We start from the raw sequence: 24977 nt of genomic DNA, 5'->3' as shown, positions 1-24977 counted from the left end.
CTAGTTGGACTCAAAGCTGGGGGCATATGATATGGATCCAAACAAGGATATCACAGCTGATTAGAATCTAGATAAGAAAAGAGATTATGAAAATCCCTCGATTTTTATTCCAAATCATGACAGATCCATGCTTCCTCATCCATAATTTAAAATTTTAAATTTTTGACGGAATCCAAATAAAGAGATTACGGGAATCATTTAGTTTTCACCTCCAAATCATGATGGATATGTGCTTCCTCATCTATATAAATAGGACCAAGGAGATCCTAAAAGCACAAGCTCTGAGAGGTAGACTCCCATAACTCAAACTCTCATCGTAAGAGATTTTCAAGTTCTCATCTATCATTTTGTTTTCTTTTCTTACAGGTCTACAAGTCTTAAGCACCAAAATGCGAGCCCGAGGTGAAGACTGAGCTGAGGTAAAGGCTGAGCCCAGGTGCAGCATAAGGCCAAGGTGAAGACTGAGCTAAGGAAAAGATCGAGTTGAGGTGAAGCTTGAGGCTGAGATGAAGCCTGAAGCCAAGGTCAAGATTGAGACTGAAATCGAGTTACCAAGCTTGAGACTGAGGTGAAGATTGAGCCAAGATGAAAACCAAGGCCAAGCTATCAAGCCTAAGATCGAGACTGAGGCTAAGCCAAGGAAAGATCAAGACTGAGGCCAAGGTATCCAGCCCATGGCTAGGGCAAAGACTGAGCCACGGTAATGGTCAGGACTGAGGCCGAGCTATCAAGTTTATGGCTGAGGTGTAGACCAAACCAAGGTAAAGATCAACATCGAGGATAAGCTATCAAGCCTAAGGCCAAGACCAAATCAAGGTAAAGACCAAGGCCGACCTATTGAGCCCATGGCCGAGGTGAAGCCCATAGTCGAGGTAAGGATCACGATTGAGGCCAGCTATCAAGACCAAGCCTAAGTCGAGGTAAAGATCAAAATCGAGGCGGAGCTATCAAGTCTAGGATCGAGCTGAGTCACGGTGAAGATCAAGATTGAGCTATCAAGCCTAATGCCGAGATGAAGATAAGCTGAGATAAAGATCAAGACTCAGGCTGAACTATAAAGTCCGAGACCAAGGTAAAGACCAAGTCGAGGTAAAGACTAAGTCAAGATGAAGCTTGAGGCTGAGGTCAAGATCAAGATCGAGCTATCAAGTCAAAGGTCGAGATGAAAAACAAGCCGACTTGAGAAGGCCGACTTAACAAAATCGACCTAACGAAGCCAACCTGATAAAGTCAAACTTAGAAGACCGACCCAATAAAGCCAAACTAAGAAGGCCAACGCAACAAAGCCGATCTAAGGAGGTTGAACGGACAAAGCCAACCTGAAGAAATCGATCTGACAAAGCCGATCTGACAAAGCCGACCTGAAGAGGCTAACCTAATAAAGCTTACCTAAGGAGGCTGACCTGACAAAGCTGACTTGAAGAACCTAACCTAATAAAGCCTATCTGAGGAGTCCGACCTGACAAAGTTGACCTGAAGAAGCCGACCTAAGGAGGCCAACCTGACAAAGTTGACTTGAAGAAACCGACCTGATAAAGCCAACCTAAGGAGGCCGAACTGACTAAGCCAACATGGGGAGGCTAAGGTGTTGGAGATCTAGTACCGATTGTTGCAGCCTTCTGATCAATTGTTGTAGCAGAAAGAAAAAAGAAATAAAAGAGATACAATCAAATACGTGGACTAGACCAAGATTTATCTTCACGGGGCATACAAAGGCTTCGCTATGAAAGAGAAAATAAGTACAACAGGAGATCTCACACTCTCAACTCTCATACACTAACTTCTCAATAAGAAGTTCTCACCTCCCATCTCCCACCCCTAACAAAAGCTCTCACAAATTCTCCAAGGAGACCCTCTCATAGGCCTGTAGTGTCAGGATCCTCGACGCTCCTAGATGCTTCCTGTATTTTCAATCGCTAAATCATATTGCAACCTCTGCCCCTACACTCACGGCCACTCTCACAATCGTTCTGAGACACTCTCGACTGATCTGTCTGCTGCTCACACCAAGCCACTCCTCAACTATTCTCAGTCACTGCTGTTGATGCCCTGGGCACTCTCAACCCACATGATCTCGTTAAGACCCTCGTTGAGAGGTGTTGAGATGCACTCACTTCTCCACAGCCGTCAGCCCTCTTTACAGGGCCAAAACCCTCTCCAGATCGAAAATCTACCTTCAGAAGGATTCAAATTACCTTCCTGATAGATGGATCTTGATCGCTCGCATTTTTGGCCACACGATTGTGCAAAATACCATCCGAATCATTCCTCAGCCATCCGATCGAGCAAAACAATACGTGAACCACCCATAAATCACACGAAATGCACGTGGACCGCATGGTCGATCCATGCACCATGCGTGGACCATATCTCCTCCCACAGTCCATCATGGACTACATTGGATGACCTGGGCCACGTATCTGCATGCCCATGCTGGGCCACACGCCAGTGCCTGGGCCGTACGTTGCCGCAGGCCTTGCGCACCTGTAGGCCACGCCTGCAGGCCTTATGTGGCTATGATCCGCATCTTCAGGCCCCCCATGACATACTCTTCGAGCTGAGTTTTTTTCGCATCTAAATTTTTGCTGCTGTGGGTCGATTTCAAGATGCCAAAATTCTAATAATCTCCATCTCGACTCGACATTCGGTCTCCTCCTAACTTTGAGAGCATTTGGATGATCTCACCTCCATGCCCTAGGATAAATACCTGCTACTTTTGGATGGACAAACATGGGAGTCGAGCTAGACCACTCGATTCCATCTCCATCCTGCATGACCTGAGATATGCTCGACGTAGCCTCCCAGCGATATCACATATCATCCTCCTGAGTCTCTCATCTTATGCTCGATCCACCTTCATCTAGAGCTCCACCTCGCACTGGGCTCTCACGGACATCCTCCACGATGGACGGCTTCTCCTTATATAAGAGAGCATCGATCAACCCTTCGCGGTTGATCTCTACTTTGATTGCACATTTTTTTTCATCTTCAATCTTGATCACTACCGCCGCAACCTAAACAAGTACACAATCTGGTATTGCCTGGCTCTGATACCACTTGTCGAAGATCTAATACCGATTGTTGCGGCCATCTCACCAATTGTTGTGCCAAAAAAAAAAAAGAAATAAAAGAGATACAATCAAATACGTGAACTAAACGAAGGTCTATCTCCACGAGACAAAGGCTTCACTATGAAAAAGAAAACAAATACAAGAGAAGATATCATAATCTCAACTCTCATACACCAACCTCTTTAAGAAGCTCTCACCCCTTACAAAAGCTCTCATAAATTCTCCAAGGAGACCCTCTCATAAGCCTGCCATACCAAAATCCTCGACATCTCTGAACGCTTCCTATATTCTCAATCGCTCCATGCCGCAACCTCTGTCCCAACACTCACGGCCACTCCCACGACCGTTCTGAAACACTCGACTAGTCTACCTGCTCCTCACATCAAGCCACTCCTCAGCCATTCTCTATTGCTACTGTTGATGCCCTAGGCGCTCTCAACCCTCTCACGATCTCACTCAGACCCTCGCTAAGAGATGCTAAGATGCACTCACTTCTCCACAGCCATCAACCCTTTTTATAGGGCCAAAACCCTTTTCAGATCGAAAACCTACCTTTAGAAGGACTCAAATTACCTTCTTGGCTGTTAGATCTTGATCGCTCGCATCCCTGGCCACGCGATCATGCAAAACACCACCTGAATTGCTCCTCAACCGTCCGATCGTGCAAAACAACACGTGAACCACCTATGAACCACACAAAATGCATGGGAAATACACGTGGACCGCATGGTCGATCCATGCGCCATGCATGGACCACGTCTCCTCCCACGATCCATCATGGACCGCATTGGATGGCCTGGGCCGCGTGTCTGCGCCTGGGCCGTGCGCCCGTGGGCCATATTTGCAGGCCTTGCATGCCTGTGGGCCGCATCTCCGGACTCCTCGTGGCATGCTCTTCAAGCTAGACTTCTCGGTATCTGAATTTTTGTTGCTGTAGATCAAATTCGAGATGCTAAATCCCAAAATAAGAAAACTAAATTGAACTCTTTTGTAGGGTTTGAAGGAAAGGTTGGATCTGGGCCAATGACCTTCATAATTATGAGTGAAGAATGCCCCTCATCTCAAGATGAGCATAGAAAAAACCTTGGTCGCTCGAGAAACAAGAGATAACCCTATAATAGGACCCTCAAAATCCTAAAAGCATTAAATCAGATCGAAAACCTCGGATGACCATGAGTAAAGAATGCCTCATATCCCAAGACAAGCAAAGCAGAAATCCTTGATAGCTCGAGAAGCGAGGGATTATCCCAAAAGAGGACCCTCGAAACCCTAAAGCATCAAATCGGGCCTAAGATTTGGATGACCATGAGTGAAGAATACCCTCATCCCAAGATGTGCAAAACAAATCCTTGATCACCCAAGAAGTAAGAGATAACCTATAAGAGGACCCTCAAATCTCTAAAGTATCAAACTGGACTGAAGACTTCGGATGACCCTGAGCAAAGAATGCCTCTCGTCTCAAGACGAGCAGAGCAGAAACCCTTAATCATTTGAGAAGGGAGAGGTAATCCAATAAGATGACCCTCGAAGTCCTAAAAGTATCAAATCAGATCAAAAATCTCGAAAGACCATGAGTGAGGAATGCCCGTCGTCTCTAGACGGGTATAGCAAAAATCTTTGATTGATTGAGAAGCGAGGAATAATCTCATAAGAAGTCGTCAAAACCTTAAAAGCATCAAATGGGCCAAAGATCTTGAACAACCATGAGCGAAAAATGCCCCTCATCCCAAGATGAGCAGAGCAAACACTCTTGATCATCCAAGAAGCGAGAGATAATCCCATAAAGAGAACACTCAAAGTCCTAAAAGCATCAAATTAAATCAAAAACCTCTGACAACCACGAGCAAAAATGCCCCTCATCGTAAAACCAGTAGAGTAAAAATTCTTGGTTATTCGAGAAGCGAGGGATAACCCCATAAGAGGACCCTCAAAGTCCTAAAGTATCAAATTAGATCGAAGACCTCGAATGACTATGAGCGAAGAAAACCCTTCATCCCAAGACGAACAAAGTAGAAATCTTTGGCCACTTTAGAAGTGAGAGATAATCTTATAAGAGGACCCTAAAATATTAAAAGCATCAAATCAAACCAAATATCTCGGACAACCATGGATGAAGAATGCCCCTCATCTTAAGATGAGCAGAATAAAAATCTTTGATCATCCGAGAAGCGAGAGATAACTCCATAAGAGAACTCAAAATTCTAAAAGTATCAAATTGGGTTGGAGATCTTGGATGACCTGAAAGGAATATGCTCTACAAGCCAATCGACTTATGTATGTAAGAGATTTTTCTTATAATCTTTCAGATTTATGTAAATGATATTTTTTATATTAATAAAAAAATATTTTTTATTTCATCATGTGCTGCATCTTATGTTTTTAATTAAGATCATGATGAATTTCATAAATTAAAATAATAATTTTAGGATTATGATGAGATCATACCTATGAGACCTAAAACCTTAAAATCTTGATCTAGAACATTCTTAGTTGGAGGGACATTGAGTCAGGGATCGATGCTCCGAAAGAACTAACACATCCTATGTATGCTCGGTAGAGAGAATAGCTGATCTCATAAGCTACTTGTGGGAGACACTAATACAAGGGTGTGGGTACTCATTAGAGAATGAGTTCACTGAATTGATTCGACACGAGAAATATCTTATGAAATTCTAATATCAAAAGATGTTTCTCTAGTGGGGGTTATGCATGTGGTCCTTAGATTTGAAACCAGCAAGGTCCCTTAATGCATATGAAACCATAGTTTTGGTTCATACTCATTCATGACTTAGTCATATACGGAGTGTTCTGGATATGATGGATTATGTATGGAGGTTATGAGTAGATCAACATGGAATCGATCACTCCTAGTAAAAGGAGATCGCATCCTACTTATTCCAATCGAGAGATGATTCAAAAAGACTGATCAAAACAGAATGAAAATTAAAAAAAAATTAATATTTTATTAATTGAATCATCATCTTATGATCGAGAGAAATATGAATATGAGATTGGATTTGACTTGATTCCATATCCATAATCATATTCGGGATGCTGGATGATCGAAGGATTGAATTGCACGGCAACTTGCCACGGAAGGATATTTTTAGTATTTCTATAAAAAAATTCCATATCTTTCGGATAAGCATGACACGTTGCTAGACATCAATCATATTTTATAGATTTTCATGAATTAAAGAGTTTAATTCATGAGTCGATTAGAAAGGGTTCTAATTTGATAACTTGGATATGCATCGGTTTGACCTAATTCGATTAGATGGACTCTAATCAATTCGGGTCAACATAAATCCAGACCTATTGCTGGCTAAATGTGGAACCCAAAAGGTCACACAAATCAAAAAATCAATCAAAAATTTTATTTGATTTAATCATGGGATATTGGATCCTAATTGGGTGCCTAATTGATAAGCTAGCACTTGTTGGCTAACTCAAGCTCCTAACCTAATCTATTTGGGTTTGAAACCTTGTCAATAAATCAACCAAAATTAAGTGAGACTTAATTTGATTAGTGCCTATTTTAATCAGCCTTAATTCAAAATTTTTTCATGATTTTAACACCATTTATTAAGAGTCCCAAGTTGGTAGGACTCTTGGTGTAAGGCGCCACATTGTTTGGTGCAAGATTTTTTGCACGTACAAGAAGTCCTTCTCCAAAGGGATTTTAGTCCAAATTTTCATGCCATTTTAATCCTTATTTGATGAGGTTCAACGCCCAATTTTATGGGCTTTTAATAAGATTAAAATCTTTGGCTAATGGGGCATGGAAATCAGGTCATGCGTTTGGGATTTAGCGCATGAAAGCTTGTAACGTGTGAAAGGATTAGAGTCCTCATGGAAAGATCTAATCCCAATTTTTGATGCCAATTAACCTCTCTCTTTTATCTTGTTACATGCTATTTTATAGAATTTTAATGGGACTAAATACCAAGTTGGCGTGGAGATAAAAATGGATAAGGTTTGGTGCATGGATTTGGCGCACAGCATTTAATCTTGACGTGCAGATGGACTAAGAGTCCTTCTACACGTTAATTACCTTTTTAGAATAAGGATTAGAGGGCCAAGATTTAATCCCCACCTTTGGTTGAGTGATTTGACCAAGTCAAAACACATTTAGAGGGCCAAAATGAGATCTTGGTGGTGCCAATTCTAAAAGGCTGAAAATTTTTTCGTAACTTTTCACGTATCAATTCTCTCTCGGGATTTTAAATTAAATCTAAGGCCTTAATCAGATTATGGCGTGGGATTTGGATGGCTATGATCAGGTTTAACCTGGTCAAACAACCATAAGGAAGTTCGGTTATTGAAAAGAAGTCATACGATGCTTAAATGTCATATGGGTTCTTAAGACATACAGTCTTTCTGATTAAAAGACGTATTTGATACGTTAATAACCAGATCTAAGGCCTTTGTGAATAGACATATTAGCGTCTATTCGTACGTTATAAATACCCCCCCTTTAGTCTGGATAAAAATCAATCAAAAGTCTGAAAAAATTTCTTTCTTCCCTTGTTAAGACAAGGTCTCATAGTGCTAAGACAAGGGGTCTTCTTTAAGACAAGATCTTAGACTTCAAGACAAGGAGTCTTCCATTAGGACAAGAGTTTAGGAAGATCGTTTTGAAAGGCTAAGAGGGGTTTAGGCCATTTAAGAGAGAATTAGTGGAGTGCTGGAAATTGATCCTAGCAAGGCAAGATAGTTCTCGGAAGGAGAATTTGATAAGGCAAGGTTCTGCTAGAGCGTTTCCTTGATCTTGATTTCATGTGGATCACCTGTTGGAGGATGAACATTTGGACGCCTCGTGGAAAAGAAAAAGATACCGGCTTCTTCCATTCTTCACCGATCTAAGGTTTCGTATCTAAACCTCACTTCTAGGCATATATGTTTGATTGAATACATCAAAGGAGATCCTAGGATTTTGATTTTTGGGTTTATTGGATTTCATAAACTTTTTAAAATCTTATCTTCCGTTGCGTGATCCGAAACCCAACGGTGGTATCAGAGCCTCCTTTGATTGATTCAATCAGATGTGATATTTATTGATGATCAGATTTTGTTATTCATCATTCTGTAAGGTTGCTCTGACATAGTGGTGGATGCCTGCTATGTGGTGGATGATTATCTTAGAATGATGAAATAACAAATATTATTTTTGTACATAATGTTTTATGATTAATCGATCATATGCTATAATCATGAGATGGTTATGTAGTACATATATAATATGTTAAAATTGAACTCTTAGTAGCCTAGTATTCGAATAGTTATAATCTGATTGTTTGAAGCATGTAAGTTATTATTTTTGTTATATGCTATATGCTTCTTTAATAGAATATGCATGAGACCAGTCCAAGCCTTAGTAAAAATTATATTAAGTCAGTAGTAATAACAACAATTAAGCTTGTCGATTCTTGAGACTATTAATCTTTTGGTGTCTAGGAGTATTTCAAGTACGGTGGTTATTTAATTGGTTCCGTTCGCTAGCCTGACCAACTTTGTTAGTGTCTAGAAAAGCAATGGGGGGACTCCCACCAAACTTGTTTTTACACTTTTCTGACCAATTGTATTAATTCGAATCTTGAATTTGGATTGCTTAATGTTGAAAAATACTACTAAGGGATCTTCCTTCATGCTAGGTCAATATTATATCAAGAACCACAGTAGGTTTATTGTGTAACCACAAAGCTTGCTGTAGGGACTGATATAATGTAGTCCTGGTGTATACAAGATGCTTATAGTAATTTTGGATATACTGCTTTGTTGTGTTACCATAATAGCAGTTATATTCAATTTTGACTGTATAGAAATGAAGGGTTATACTTAACTAGAACATTATAGTTTGTTGTGCAACAACAAGACTATTAATGTTCTAGAGGCCAGGATAGAGTTAAGAATTGCATGAGTTGCAATTGGAAAGAGTTTCCTACCTATGAACTCGTTAGAATTTGTTGTGTTACTACAAGGCTCTTACAAGAAATTAGGATCTCAACCCCACTTGGATAACTCTAAGCTATGGTGTTCGATAAAACAGTGAAAGACATAATTAGATACAAGACCTTATTTAATTATGCTTGTCATCGTAAGTCGGTCCTTATGTTATGTTCTTTATTTATTATAGATTAAAATGGTATCTTCATTATCACTGAGAGGCATCTTGGATGCAAATAAGTTGACCGATCCAAATTATATGGATTGATTGAGGAATTTAAAAATTATACTCACGCAAGAGAAGATCTCCTACATACTTGACACCCCAGACCCGAGGCCGTTAGGAGATGATGCTACTGAGGATGAAGTAGCCACATACAAGATGTGGCAAAATAATTCTCTTACTGTCAAATGCATCATACTTGTCTCTATGAGTAATGATCTACAGAGGCAGCATGAGAGCATGGATACTCACTCCATACTCCTCAATCTAAAAGAGTTGTATGGAGAGCAGAGTAGAACTACAAGGTATGAGATATCCAAGCAATTATTCCATTCTCTAATGACAGAAGGATCATCCATGCAAGACCATATCCTTAAGGTCATTGACTTGATCATCAGATTGGGTCAATTAGATTTTGTAATGGATGGGGAGTTAAGCCAAGATTTGATCCTGCAATCACTTTCAGAATCATTTTCACAGTTTGTGGTCAATTTTCATATAAACAAACTGAGTGCTTCATTGCCTAAGCTATTGAATATGCTCAAAACAGTAGAGAGCTATATTAAAATGGATAAGGCTCTAGTTCTTCTTATGGGTAAGACCTCTAAGAAGAAATCAGGCGTGAAGAGTTTAAAAAAGAAGTTGAACCCTAAAGATGGTGGCATGAAAAGGAAGAAAGGGAAGAAAGCTTCTAAAAAGGATACTTACTTTCACTGCAGCAAGGCAGGATATTGAAAAAGAAATTGCAAGGTTTACCTTGCATTTGTAAAAACTGGTGCAAGTAATGCATCAAAAGGTATGTATGAGATACATACAATCCTGTCATTAAGTTCTCCTAATTCAGACTCTTGGGTATTGGATACTGCCTGTGGTTCTCATGTATGCAAGTCATTGCAGGGGCTACAAAATCTTAGAGTTTTGAAGAAGGGTGACTTCGAGCTCTACAACGCTGGAGGAGAGTCCATTCAAGCAGAAATCGTGGAGACTTATATGTTGAAGTTACCCTTTGGGAAGATCTTAGAGTTGAAAAATTATTATTATATGCTTAAGATTATTAAAAATATTATTTCTGTATCGTTGTTATTACAACGAGATTTTGAAATAAATGAAAAGAGCACTAGATGCTCTATTTCTTTTTCTAATGAGTATATCTGTGACGGCATTGTTAATAATGATCTTCTAATTCTTTCTCTTAATGACAATATTTTTCATGTTGATGAAAATAAAAAATGTAAGAGAGAATACATAAATAATACTTTACTTTGACATTGCCGACTTGGTCACATTAGTGAGATAAAAATTAACAAGTTATACAAAGAAATATTTTGAACCTTATGATTATGAATCATTAAGGACTTGTGAATCTTGTTTTGTGGCAAAAATGACTAAAACTCCATTTAGTGGACATGGAGAAAGGGCAAATGAGTTATTAGGACTTGTACATACAGATGTATGTGGTCCTATGACAACTGGAGCTAAAGGAGGATACTCTTATTTTATAACGTTCACTGATGATTTACCTAGATTCGGATATGTGTATCTTATGAAACACAAATCCGAAGCTTTTGATAAATTTAAAGAATATCAAAGTATGGTTGAGAAACAAACTGAAAAGTATATTAAAATCCTTCGAACAGATCGACGAAGAGAATATCTTTCAGATAAATTCTTGAACCATCTTAAAAAAAAAAAAAAAATTCTCTCTAAATGGACCCCTCTTTATACACCACAGTTGAATGGTGTAGCTGAAAGGAGGAATCGCATTTTATTAGATATGGTGCGGTCCATGATGTGTCTTACAGATTTACCTGTCCTTCTCAGAGTATGCCCTAGAAACTGTCATATATATTTTAAATAGGGTACCTTCAAAATCTATGCCTAGCACTCCATATGAGTTATGGAGAGATAAGAAGCCCAATCTTAAGTATCTTAAGATATAAGGCTGTCCAGCATATGTCAAAAAAAATTTTGAACATAAGCTAAGTACTAGGGTAGATAAATGTCTATTTGTAGGATATCCTAAAGAGATTATGAGATATCTCTTTTACCATCTTACTGAACAAAAGATATTTATCAGTAGACATACTATTTTCATGAAAAAAGAATTTATCCTAGAAAGAAGCGATGGAAGAAGTATTGAACTTGAAGAAGTTCAAAATGAAGTACAAAATATTTCTCAATCAGAAGTACCTATTGATAAGGTACAACCACAAGTTACACCTCTTCGTATGTCAGATAGAGTGCGAAATGCACCTTTGAGGTATGGATTTGTTATTGAGAATAATGAAGCCCACGATATAGAAAATGATGAACCTCTGATCCATATGAAAGCTGTCATGAGTAGGAACTCAGACAAATGGCTAGAAGATATGAAATCCGAAATGGATTCTATGTACACCAACCAAGTATGGACTTTGGTTGATCCACCGGAGGATGTTACCCCTATCGGGTATAAATGGGTCTATAAGAAAAAGATTGGAGCAGATGGTCAAGTAGAAACCTACAAAGCCAGATTGATGGCTAAGGATTTCAGACAAAAACAAAGCATCGATTATGATGAAATATTTTCACCTGTTGCCATGCTCAAAACAATTCGGATTATGCTTGCTATAGCTGCATACCATGGTTATGAAATCTGGTAAATGGACATAAAGACCGTCTTTCTTAATGGTTATCTTGAGGAAGAGATCTATATATCCCAACCAGAAGGATTTGTCTCAAGTGAAAGATCAAATCAAGTATGTAAGCTTAAGAAATCCATTTATGGATTAAAGCAATCCTCGAAGAGCTGGAACATCCATTTTGATGTAACAGTCAGAGAATATGGCTTCATCAAAAATATGGATGAATTTTGTGTATATAAGAAGGCTAGTGGGAGTACCATTCCCTTCTTAGTTTTATATGTGGATGACACACTTCTCATTAGGAATGATATCCCAATGTTACAATTGATCAAGTTATGGCTATCATCTAAGTTTTTCATGAAAGACTTGGGTGAAGCATTCTTTATACTTGGTATAAAGATTTATAGGAATAGATCTAAAAAATTACTAGGCTTATCCCAGTCAAGGTACATAGATCTTGTGCTGAAAAGATTCAGCATGGATGGGAGTAAGAGAGGTTACTTACTTATGAGTCAAGACATACATCTCTCTAAGAAAATATCTCCTAAGATACCTAAAGAGAGGAAAAGAATGAATTCTGTTCCCTATGCTTCGGCAGTAGGATCAATCATGTATGCAATGCTATATACCAGGCCTGATGTTGCATATGCCTTAGACATTGCTAGTCGTTTCAGGCTGATTCAAGAGAGGATCATTGAAAAGTAGTGAAGAATATTCTTAAGTATTTAAGAAGAACTAAGGATATTTTTCAAGTTTATGGGAGATCTGATCTAAAACTAGAAAGATATTCTGATTCTAGTTTTCAGTCAGATCCTGATGATAGCAAATCCACTTCAGAATATATTTTTACTCTGAATGGTGGAGCAGTGAGCTGGAAGAGTTTCAAACAGCAGATTGTAGCTGGCTCAACCACTGAGGCAGAATACATTATTGTAAGTGAAGCCATCAAGAAAGCTGTCTGGATGAAGAAGTTCATCACCGAATTAGATGTTGTTCCTGAGATTGAGAATTCAGTACCACTTTACTGTGATAATACTGGAGCTGTTGCTCAAGCAAAGGAACCAAAGTCTCATCATAAATCCAAGCACATTCTAAGACGCTTCCACTGCATTCATGAGATTATCGAAAGACAAGATGTTGTCATTGAATGAGTAGATACAAAGAACAACATAGCAGACCCGTTCACTAAAGCTCTACCACAGCAGCAGTTCGATCACCATCTCGATTGTATGGGGTCAAAAATAAGAGCGATAGGCTTTAGTGCAAGTGAGAGATTGAAAGGAATATGCCCTACAAGCCAATCGACTTATGTATAAAAGAAATTTTTCTTGTAATCTTTCAGACTTATGTAAATGATATTTTATATTAATAAAAAAATATTTTTTGTTCCATCGTGTGCTGCATCTTATGTTTTTAATTAAGATCATGATGAATCCCATAGATGAGGACAATGATTATAGGATTATGATGAGATCATACCTATGAGACCTAAAACCTTAAAATTCTGATCTAGAACATTCCTAGTTAGAGGGATATTGAGTCAGGGATCGATGTTTCGGAAGAACTAGCACATCCTATGTATGCTCGGTAGAGAGGATAGCCGATCTCATAAGCTACTTATGTGAGACATTAATTAGAGAATGAGTTCACTGAATTGATCTGACATGAGAAACATCTTATGAAATTCTAATGTCAAAAGATATTTCTCTAATGGGGATTGTGCATGTGGTCCTTAGACCTGAGACCACCATGGTACCTTATACATATGAAACGATAATTTTAGTTCACGCTCATTCATGACTTAGTCATATACGGGATGTTCTGGATATGGTGGATTATGTATGGAGGTTATGAGTAGGTCAACATGAAATCGATTACTCCTAGTAAAAGGAGATTGCATCTTACTTGTTCCGATCGAGAGATGATTCAAGAAGACTTTGATCAAAGCAGAATGAAAATTAGAAAAGATTTTTAATATTTTATTAATCGAATCATCATCTTATGATCAAGAGAAATATGAATATGAAATTAGATTTGACTTGATTCCATATCCATAATCATATTCGAGATGCTGGATGATCGAAAGATTGAATTGCACAGTAACTTGCTACTGAAGGATATTTTTGATATTTTTATCAAAAAATTTCACATCTTTTGGATAGACATGATATGTTGCTAGACGTCAATCATGTCTTGTAGGTTTTCATAAATTAAAGAGTTTAAATCATGGGTCAATTAGAAAGGGTTCTAATTTGACAACTTGGATATGCATCAGTTTGACCTAATTCGATTAGATGGACTCTAATCAATTCAGGTCAACATAAATCTAGACCTACTGTTGGCTAGATGTGGAATCCAAAGAGTCACACACATCAAGAAATCAGTCAAGAATTTTATTTGATTTAATCATGGGATATTGGATCCTAATTGGATGCCTAATTGACAAGCTAGCACTTGTTCGCTAATCCAAGCTCCTAACTTAATCTACTGGGTTTGAAACCTTGCCAATAAATCAACCGAAACTAAGTAGGACTTAATTTGGTTAGTGCCTATTTTAATCAGCCTTAATTGAGAATTTTTTCATAATTTTAACATCATTTATTAAGAGTCCCAAGTTGGTAGGACTCTTGGTGTAAGGCACCACATTGTTTGGCACAAGATTTTTTGCGTGTACAAGAAGTCCTTCTCCAAAGGGATTTTAGTCTGAATTTTCATGCCATTTTAATCCTTATTTGATGAGGTTCAACGCCCAATTTTATGGGATTTTAATAAGATTAAAATCTTTGGCTAATGGGGCATGGAAATCAGGTCATGCGTTTGGAATTTAGCGCATGAAAGCTTGTGACGTGTGAGAGGATTAGAGTCCTCATGGAAGGATCTAATCCCAATTTTTGATGCGAATTAACCTCTCTCTTTTATCTTGTTACATGCTATTTTATAGAATTTTAATGGGACTAAAATACCAAGTTGGCGTGGAGATAAAAATAGATAAGGTTTGGCGCATGGATTTGATGCACGGCATTTAATCTTGGCGTGCAGATGGGCTAAGAGTCGTTCTGCACGTTAATCACCTTTTTGGGATAAGGATTAGAGGGCCAAGATTTAATCTCCATCTTTGGTTGAGTGATTTGACCAAGTCAAAACACATTTGGACGGCCAAGATGGGATCTTGGTGATGCCAATTCTAGAAGGCTGAAAACCTTTTCGTAACTTTTCACGAATCAATTCTCTCCCAGAATTTTAAATTAAATCCAAGACCTTAATTAGATTATGGCATGGGCTTTGGATGGCTAGGATCAGGTTTGACCTGATCAAACAACCATAAGGAAGTCCGATTATTGAAAAAAAGTCATATGATGCTTAAATGTCGTAGGGGTTCTTAAGACATAACTAACAATCCTTCTGATTAAAGGACGTATTTGATACGTTAATAACCAAATCCAAGGCCTTTGTGAATAGACATATTAGTGTCTATTCGTACGTTATAAATACCCCCCTTTATTTTGGATAAAAATCAAACAAAAGTCTGATAAAATTTCTTCCTTCCCTTGTTAAGACAAGGTCTCGTAATGCTAAGACAAGGGGTCTTCTTTAAGACAAGGTCTTAGACTTCAAGACAAGGAGTCTTCCATTAGGACAAAAATTTAGAAAGATCCTTTTGAAAGACTAAGAAAGGGGTTTAGGCCATTTAAGAGAGAATTGGTGAAGGAGTGCTGGAAATTGATCCTAACAAGGCAAGATAGTTCACAGGAGGAGAATTTGATAAGGCAAGGTTCTATCGGAGCATTTTTTTGATCCTAATTTCATGTGGATCACTTATTGGAGGGCGAACATTTGGACGCCTTATGGAAAAGAAAAGGATACCAACTTCTTCCATTCTTCACCAACCTAAGGTTTCATATCTAAACCTCACTTATAGGTATATATGTTTGATTGAATACACCAAGGGAGATCCTAGAATTTTGGTTTTCGGATTTATTGGATTTCATCAACTTTTTGAAATTCTATCTTCCATTGCGTGACCCGAAACCCAACATGACCATGAGCGAAGAATGCCCCTCATCTCAAGACGAGCAGAGCAGAAATTTTCGGTCATCCAGAAAGCGAGAGATAACCCCATAAAAGGATCTTTGACACTCTAAAGCATCAAATTATGCCGAAGACCTTAGATAACTATTAGTGAAGAATGGCCCTCATTCCAAGATGAGCATAATAGAAATCCTTGGCCACCTGAGAAGAAAGAGATAACTTTTTAAGAGGACCCTCGAAGCCCTAAAAACATTAAATCGGGCTAGTTGAAGCCTCAGATGGCCATGAGCGAAGAATGCCCCTCATCCCACGAGTAAAATAGAAATCCTTGATCGCCCAAGAAGCGAAAACCCCATAAGAGGACCCTCGAAGCCCTAAAGTATTAAATCGGACCAAAGATCTTAGACGACCATGAGCAAAGAATGTCCCTCATCCCAAGATGAGCAGAGTAGAAATCCTTGATCGTCTAAGAAGCAGGAGGTAATCCCATAAAAGGACCCTTGAAGTCCTAAAGCATCAAATCTGATTGAAGACCTCGGATGATCATGAGTGAAAAAGTCCCTTATCCCAAGACGAGCAGCGAAGAAATCCTTGATCATTCGAGAAATGAGAGATAACCCTATAAGAGGATCCTCAAAGCCCTAAAAGCATCAAATGGAGCCGAAGATCTCGTATGATCATGAGCGAACAATGCCTCTCATTCTAAGACGAGGAGAGCAAAAATTTTTGGTTGTCCGAGAAGCGAGAGATAACCCTATAAGAGGATTCTTGAAGCCCTAAAGCATCAAATTAAACCGAAGACCTCGAACGACCAAGAGCAAATAATACCCCTCATCTCAAGATAAGTAGAGCAGAAATTTTTGGTCATTTAAGAAGCGAGAGATAATCCTATAAGAGGACCCTCAAAGTCTCAAAAGCATCAAATCAGGTCAAAGACCCCAGACGACGTCCATGAGTGAAGAATGCCTTTTGTTCCAAGATGAGCAGAATAGAAACCCTTGATCACTCGAGAAGCAAGAGATAACCGCATAAGAAGACTCTCGAAGCTCTAAAGCATCAAATCAGAATGAAGTGCTCGGATGACCATGAGCAAAGAATACCCCTCATCCCAAGATGAGCAAAGCAAAAATTTTTAGTCACCCAATAAGTGAGAATAAATCTCATAAGAGGACCCTCAAAGTCCTAAAAGCATCAAATTGAATCAAAGACCTCAAACAACCATGAGCAAAGAATGCCCCTCGTCCCAAGATGAGCATAGCAGAAATCCTTGATTGTCCGAGAAGTGGGGGATAACCCCATAAGGAAACCTTTGAAGTCCTAAAGACATCAAATCAGATCAAAGACCTCGAATAATCATGAGAGAAGAATGTCCCTCATCCCAAGATGAACAAAACAACTCGAGTAACAAGACAATCCCATAAAAGGACCCTCAAAGACCTGAAAGCATTAATCTGAGGTCGAAGACTGTGGATGACCATGAGCAAAGAAAGCCCCTCATCCTAGGACGAGATGAATAGAAATTCTTGGTCAGCCAAAAAGCATGAGGTAATCCCATAATGAGACCCTCGAAGTCTTAAAATGTCGATCTAGACCAAAGACCTCAGGATGATCAAAGAGCTGAAAGCCCCTCATCCTAAGAAGAGGGGAGCTAAAAGCCATGGCCGTATGAGAAACGAGGGATAAACCTATTAAAGGACTCTTAAAATCCAAAAATATCATCCCTAACAAGAGCGACCCAACCTAGAGTAGCTCTTCATCCGTAGGATCAGCAACGAGCAACAGTACGATGAAAAGAATCCTTAAAAGTTCAAAACATCAGCAATGCTGACCTAACACAAGATCCTCGAAGGAAAATCACATAAAGATACTCAAAGCCATTCTGAGGATGAGCTAAGCTAAAGAATATGCTACCTTCGAGAAACCACCTAAAGATGTCTGAACACCTAGGCCTATGCCATCCAACCTAAAAAATGTTAGGTTGATTATCCGAATGCGGCTTGCTTAAAGTGATGCTACAATCTCTATGTGTCGGATGACTGAATCAGGACTAGCATCAGCTACTATTTAAAACTAACAAGATCATCCAAAGGACCGACCTACGAGGAATATCTTTAAGGTTAGTAAAATAATTTAATGCACAAGAAGATCTAGGCAGCAAAATAAAAAGATGTAGCCATAGCTTCAACATGACATATGTCGCTCACAAAGCCAAAAGAATTGATCTGATATACTCCCTTCATTTGACCTACTTATAGTTCGAACTCGAGAGTAGGGGCATATAATACGAATAGAAAATTCTTTCTTCAGTTAAAGCTGATGTACAAAAAAGCTGGGCTTGGTCTAATCTTGATGCTGACCGAATCGAGCTAGAAAAATTTCAGAATCCACATAACAACCTACCCTGAACAGATAAGGAGCTAATGACTTATCTCTCCAAGTAGAGCACGAGATAACAAATATATCTCATCAGATAAGATAGAAAATAATAATCATATCTCGCCCAATCAGATAAGACTAATAATTTGATTCTCCTTCCTCCTTACGGTACCTTGACCTCTGTTTATAAATAGAGATCTATAGGGGATTCTCAAGGTATGCACTCTTTTCTCTCCCAATACATACTCCTTCCCTCTGTTTCCTAATTTTTTAACTTGAGCATCGGACGATCACCACCAGAGCCAACTCTAATCAAGAATTATTTTGTAGGCCAAGTGGCCGCCATCGAGCGTCTGCCTATGCCTCTTATCCAGCCGATTCGACATCAACCAAAAGACCAGCGACAATCGTGAGTTAACAAGTTATAAACTTAATTTTACTTGTTTTAGGTACTTAATCTTAAATCTTTTTATTATTCAACAATATCATGTGTTGTTGAGTATAGACATAAGAGTGTAATAGAAACCAAATCATATGGAATTATTCAGCCATACTCATATGCTGAAGAAAAGGTTAGAATATATTGATGCCAAGACAAACAAAGTTATTATGAGTCATGAATTTATTTTATATTAATATATTATTACGTAAAAATTTATATATTTATTATACTTGCAAGAGTCTTATATATCGACTATTTTGCCTAAGTCTGGTGATGATACCTCATTGTAGCCTTTTTTTGATGTTGATTCGTGTGGGAAGCAATTGGAGATCCCAATAAGGATCGATTATATGGCTTTAAATCTATGACAAAAGTAACATCTATAGTTGGAGGTCCTTTTGCATCTATTGTACACAACCAAGCGACTCATCATTCCAACCTAATTGGATATACAAGCAATTTAAGGAGATGCTTAACAAATGGATAGAGGAGCGCTTGTAGGCATAGCTTGTCGAAATAGAGGTATGAGTTGAGGCACGTTCAAGGAGCATTGAGATACCACCTTCAGATTAATTTTCACCTCCCCTTCTAATGGCAATGATCCTCAACTACTGATTGATTAGATATTTAATATTTTAGATTTAATGTATATATATACACTTATAAATATTTGAAGAATTTAATTCACTTAACGGTAAACTTTAGATCTTGAATATGTAATTGATTGAATATTAACAAGTGAATCTGTATATTTTATTTTGTTAAATTTGATATTACATTTAGGTTTGTAAATTTTTGATGGATTTTTCATCCATAAATTTTATCATAGATTATCTATCTGTGAATGAAAAGAAATTCAGACATAATAATGATATATTTTTGATAAATATTCTATTAAAAATCTTTTTGATGGAAAATCTGTCAGTACGAGTGTCAAATTATAAAAAATTTTATGATGGATAATTTCTCAAAAAAAATTCTGACGAACTATCTATCATAAAATTCTATCGTAGTTATATTTTCTAACAAAAAAATAATATTTGTTGGAGAATGTGAAAAGTATATTTCTGACAGATTATTCCTTATAAATCTATTAGAAAATTTTTTAATGGAAACAACCTATCAGAAAAAAATTATTGATATAATTTTTTTGATAGATGAGAATTTATTAGAAAATCCATCAAAAACATATTTTTCAATTGGTTTTATAGGTTTCTGTAACAGAATTATCTGTCAGTGAAGTCCTTATTTCTAGTAGTGAATCTTAATTGATTAATCTACCAAGTCTTTTTTTTCAAATGTGACAAATTTCAAGAAAATAATGTTATTCTTTTTTACTTGTCTTATAAATTTATGACAAATCCAGATACATCGATTCATCTTTTTATTTGTACTTTTTTGATCAGTTGGTTCAATGATGATTTTATTATCATAATGGATTTAAATTACCGAAACTGGCTTAAGTACTAAAGGTAGCTCTAAGATAAGATTTTCAATCAACTTTATCTTAGTACATGTAATATTCAGAATAATCAACTCAGCCTCCATGGTGCTTCTAGATATAATGATTAGCTATAAGATCTCCAAGCTACTACAGCACCACAGAGAAGAAAAAAGTAAATCATTAGTTGATTTTAGATTAAGAGAATCATATCTAAGTTAGTAATATGAAAGATTTGATCAAAATCCACATGACCAAACCTACCATATCAAACACAAGTTTCAACAGATTTAAATGTATATGTTTGAATAGTTAATTCATATCTTTCAATAATACAATTCTATATTTTGAATTAAATACAATGGAGAGTAATAATAATAACAAAATTAAATAATTGCATTAAGAATATGATAGATAAAGCAAATTTATGATTTATGCACATTTTTCAAAGCAGCAGCAATATATATTTTGAAAACAACTAATAACATGCACAAGTTTGAAAGTAATAGAAATTTTTGCGTAACTTTTTTTTTTTGAAGATGTAGGAAATTTCTGCACAAAATATTGAAGATACAAAAAATTATGCCCCACTTTTTGCACAGATTTTAAAGAACAAGAAAATTCTTGAGCAGATTGTAAAGATTCAAAAATTTCTACATAGATTTTAAAATATATAGAAAAACTTTGTATAGAAGTTAAGCTTTGCAGAAAAACAAATTGCATAAAAATTGAAGTCGTAGAAAGCTATTGCATGGATTTTGAAGCTATGGTAATTTTTTTTGGGGCACACATTTTGAATATGCAAAAAATTTCAGCACAGGTTTTAAAGTTGTAAAAGAATTTCTGTATAGACTTCAAAGCTTGCAGAAAATTAATTTGCACAAAAGCTGTAGAAAACTTTTGCATGGATTTCAAAGTCACAGCAAATTTCTGCATCGATTTTTTTTTTTAATCTGCAGAAAATTTCTGTACACATAATTTAAAGTCTACAGAAACTAACTTACATAGAAATTAAAGTTGTAGAAAAGTTATGCATGGATTTTAAAGCTACAAATAATCTCTGCATAGATTTTTAAAACTGCAAAAATGTTATAGTTTTTAAAGTTTCAGAAAAGATTCTACGAAGTCTTGTATCTGGAGAAAATTTCTGTAATATTTCAAAAGTGCAGAAAATCAGATTATTTTATGGTCAGAAGAATATCAATTTCTTAAAAAGATGATTATTGGAAAGAAAATAATTTTTAAAAGATAAAGCTCTCAGATTCTTTACAAATAAAGCAAATCTAGTTTTATGCAATCAAATTAAACTTAATAAACAGCTAATAGCAATTTCTAGCATAACCACAACTCACATTCTTAGACTTTTAGTGTTGTAGTAGCCACCAACTTCTTGACTTCAACTATTGCCTAAGGAGCTACCTTGGCATCATACTGAGCTCAGCTGATGAGCACGACTTAGTTCTTACTGAACAGCTATCTAGGAAAGGCTTGGCTGACTGGACTCCGCAAGATCCGGGCCAATCCCCTCGTCCAAACACATATGGGCCAATATTTTCACTCTCACACATGTAACCATCACCCACGATGGTCGCACATGATATAAGCATGAAAGATCTGGGCCCATTACCAAAAGCCATGGCTCAACCTCTGGAGTCTAGCTAGTAACGGGCAATGTTCTTCCCTTTATATAAAGAGGGGAGAAGGAGACCCTCAAGTTCTCATTCATAAAATAATCTCTCCATCTTCTTCTCTCTCTTCTGACTATTCTGGTTTTATTGACTTAAGCATCGAAGAATTTTCTATAGGACAATGTCCGACAAGTAAACTGTCTTTTGATTTTAGGTCACCTTTGAAGGAAGATGCCATTCTCTAGTTTGGATTTTGGCTGACCACCTCCAGCTCCGCCAAACACTGACCTCAACCTACAGGTTTATGGCAATAGTTGAAAATATTTTTTATCTAAAAATTACTATATTGTTTTATTATGATCTTCAATCAAGATTATAAAAGAAAAAAAACTACTAAAAATAAGACAAAAGATTGAGAAGAACTTGGCTTGATCGAGGCACGAGAGAACACTATCCTAAGAACGTGATTTATCCCCTAGGTACGGGTCTGCAATGATTTTCATCCTTCAGATACAACAACCCCGCTCAACTTGGTCCTCCATTAATGAGCATGATCACTGGGGAGGATTGACCCAAATGACTTCCTTCACATGCCAAATAAGAAAAAGAGTGGAAAAATAAGAAAGAGGAAAGTTGAAGTCTCTATCTCAAAAGAAAAAGTCTCTTAGGATAAAATATCAGTAAGTTGATAGATGAGATACTGTTTATAAATTATCCCAAAATAGTAGGATCTAAGACCTATTGATAGACTATTTGGATGACTGAGAAGACGCCACAGTTATGAGATGATGCGATGCTTCGAAAATCGTATTAGGAACCAACATTCTCTTTCGAAGAGTCATAACTTTATGGAAAGAGGCATCCGACAAAAAGATATTTTAAATCATTTGAATTTAGAAGATAAGGTTTTTTAAAAAGATTGGAGTTCAACTCTGAGGATGTTTAGGGATATTTTGTTGTTTGAATTTTCTTGATGTATTGATGACAAAATGGTGTGAACAACCATCCTGGCAAAAAAAAAAAAAAACTCGGTCCCAATTGCGATGGTAAATCTGGACTACCCATCTAAAAGGATGATTCCATGACCGTATCCCCCACCTTGAACCCTAATAAGTTTCAGCTCTTAACATCAGACCAAAACAAACCATTAAACTGCCCGCACCTTGAACCCTAATATCTTTCAGCTCTTAAACATCAAACAAATCAAACTATTAAACTACTCTTATAGGGGTAAGGATCAGAAAGCAAAGAAGGATACCTCGATTATACATCATATCCAACTGTGGCAGACGAAACAAAAGATAGGTCACAATCTCAAAACCTGAAGATAAAATTATCTAGGACACAAATAGTAATTTCTGTAGCCTTATCATAGTATTCACCAAGTACGTGCCGCGCGAAACAAGCGGTCTCTCTCTCTCTCTGTCGCTCGGAACTGCATCAGCCCTAGCTGCCCGTGCTAACTTGAACCTAGAAGCGACCTACGCTGGATTATCGAAAAATATTCACGATGGTATTCATCAAAAAATTCGATTGGCCCTTTCCGCAATTAAGAAACAAGACAGAGGCCAGTAAAAATTGGAGAATCAAAGCTCCAAAAAAACAAAAACGAAAAAAACAAGTTTCCGGCGCCTAAAAAGCATTGTTCGTATATCACCGCTATTTCCTTCCAAACGCTCAATTACCAACGCGGAAAGAAGGAAGGAGACCTACTTTGGCGATAGAATGAATTGGTTCCCTCAAGCGCTCCGGATTTCACCCGTAACGGCAACGACACCTTTCCCCAATCATCATTATTTGCCCCCCAAACCCTCCACTTTCTTGAGGAAAAAAAAGAACAAATTCATTCTCCTTCATTCCCCTCCTATTTCTCATCCTTAAATCGAAAACATCACCAACGATATGCAAATAAATCGAAGCAATACTACCATCCAAGGTCAAATAGAAAGCAAGAACAAACAGCTATGAAATCGGAGAAAAAAAAGGAACATGGCGGGATTGTCGGGGTTCGGGCGTACCTGGCGTTGGTGGAGTACTCGTAGAGCTTGCCCTTGGTGGAGAAGACGATGAGAGCGACCTCCGCGTCGCAGAGCACCGAGATCTCGTGCGCCTTCTTCAACAGCCCCGACCGCCGCTTGGAGAACGTCACCTGCCGGTTTATCTTGTTCTCGATCCTCTTCAGCTGCACCCTACCTCTCCCCATCCTTCCTTCTCTCTTACGATCGATCAATAGTAAATGGAATCCAATATGAATGAAAGAAGAAGCCGAAAGAAGAAGAATCCGCCCTTTTGTGCCGTTGTTCTGGGAATATATGGTTCGATCGGGATGAAAAGCGGTTTCGGTAAACCGGAGTGGTTTTGGGGATGCGTTTTCGATTTCTGATTGGTTGTTGGGGCCCCAGGCACACCTGTCCATTTGTCATTGGCTAAGTTGCTGCAAATCGTCATTGTCGCCACGGAATTGGGCGCACGCTCCCGCTTCCGTACCAACCCGCCTTCTGTTCAGACGGCGAGAGCGCCGGCCCCACCCTCTCATGTATCCCGACTACTAACATCACAAATCTCCTCCGACCATTCTCTACTTCGGCATTTCGCTGGGACCCACTCTCGGAGGGGACGGAACTCTTCTCCGCGAGTCAAAAGTATGCGTTGAGCTATTGGTCGGAGTGCGGGGTTGAGGTGGTTTCGACGGCGGGGAAACTGGTGGATGAGCAGCGGGGAAGGGGATCACCCCTGGAGTTGAGGGATTATTGCGAGTTTGCCATCAGAAGGCACGGGACTCACAGCAGGGATTGGAGTTTTGACGGGTCCGCGAATGATGAGGCTGCCGGACGAGCTCGCCACGTTCGCTGGTCTCGTTTGCGGTGACGTAGGTGGTACCTCGGAGACAAGCTAGAAGCTAACCATGTGAACGGGAGGGATGGTTCCGTACCATGAGCAGACGGCTACCTGTGCTCCGTTGCCTTCTAATGTGATCTATGTTGTGCTTGGTTGTTTGATGTTGATCGGTGATGGCATGGAAGCACTGCAGATCAATGTTGGTCACTTTTTTATATGTGGGCATAGATTTTGTGAACATGATCCCGCTTGCTTGAATTTAATACGGCATCAACTTTAATGGTCCATTAGTATGTAACCTGTGCTTCCCTATTTATCTTGAATCAAAATAAAAATTTAAAATATTTTATTAATATATA

At 38.1% G+C, this 24977-nt stretch overlaps 1 protein-coding gene across 1 annotated transcript in view; it reads right to left on the bottom strand.

Annotated features, from left to right (window-relative positions):
* The window catches only part of LOC105056068 (protein VERNALIZATION 1), a 75710-nt gene extending 51640 nt beyond the window's left edge, over positions 1-24070 (bottom strand). The window contains exon 1 of the mRNA XM_010938134.4: positions 23799-24070. Coding sequence (XP_010936436.1) covers positions 23799-23983 — 185 coding nt within the window. The 5' untranslated portion in view covers positions 23984-24070. The remainder of the gene's footprint in view (positions 1-23798) is intronic.
* Between the last annotated feature and the right edge of the window lie 907 nt (positions 24071-24977).

This window comes from Elaeis guineensis, chromosome 13, assembly GCF_000442705.2.
Source record: "Elaeis guineensis isolate ETL-2024a chromosome 13, EG11, whole genome shotgun sequence".
NCBI lineage: Eukaryota > Viridiplantae > Streptophyta > Magnoliopsida > Arecales > Arecaceae > Elaeis > Elaeis guineensis.
This window is presented reverse-complemented; position numbering and strand designations above follow the sequence as displayed.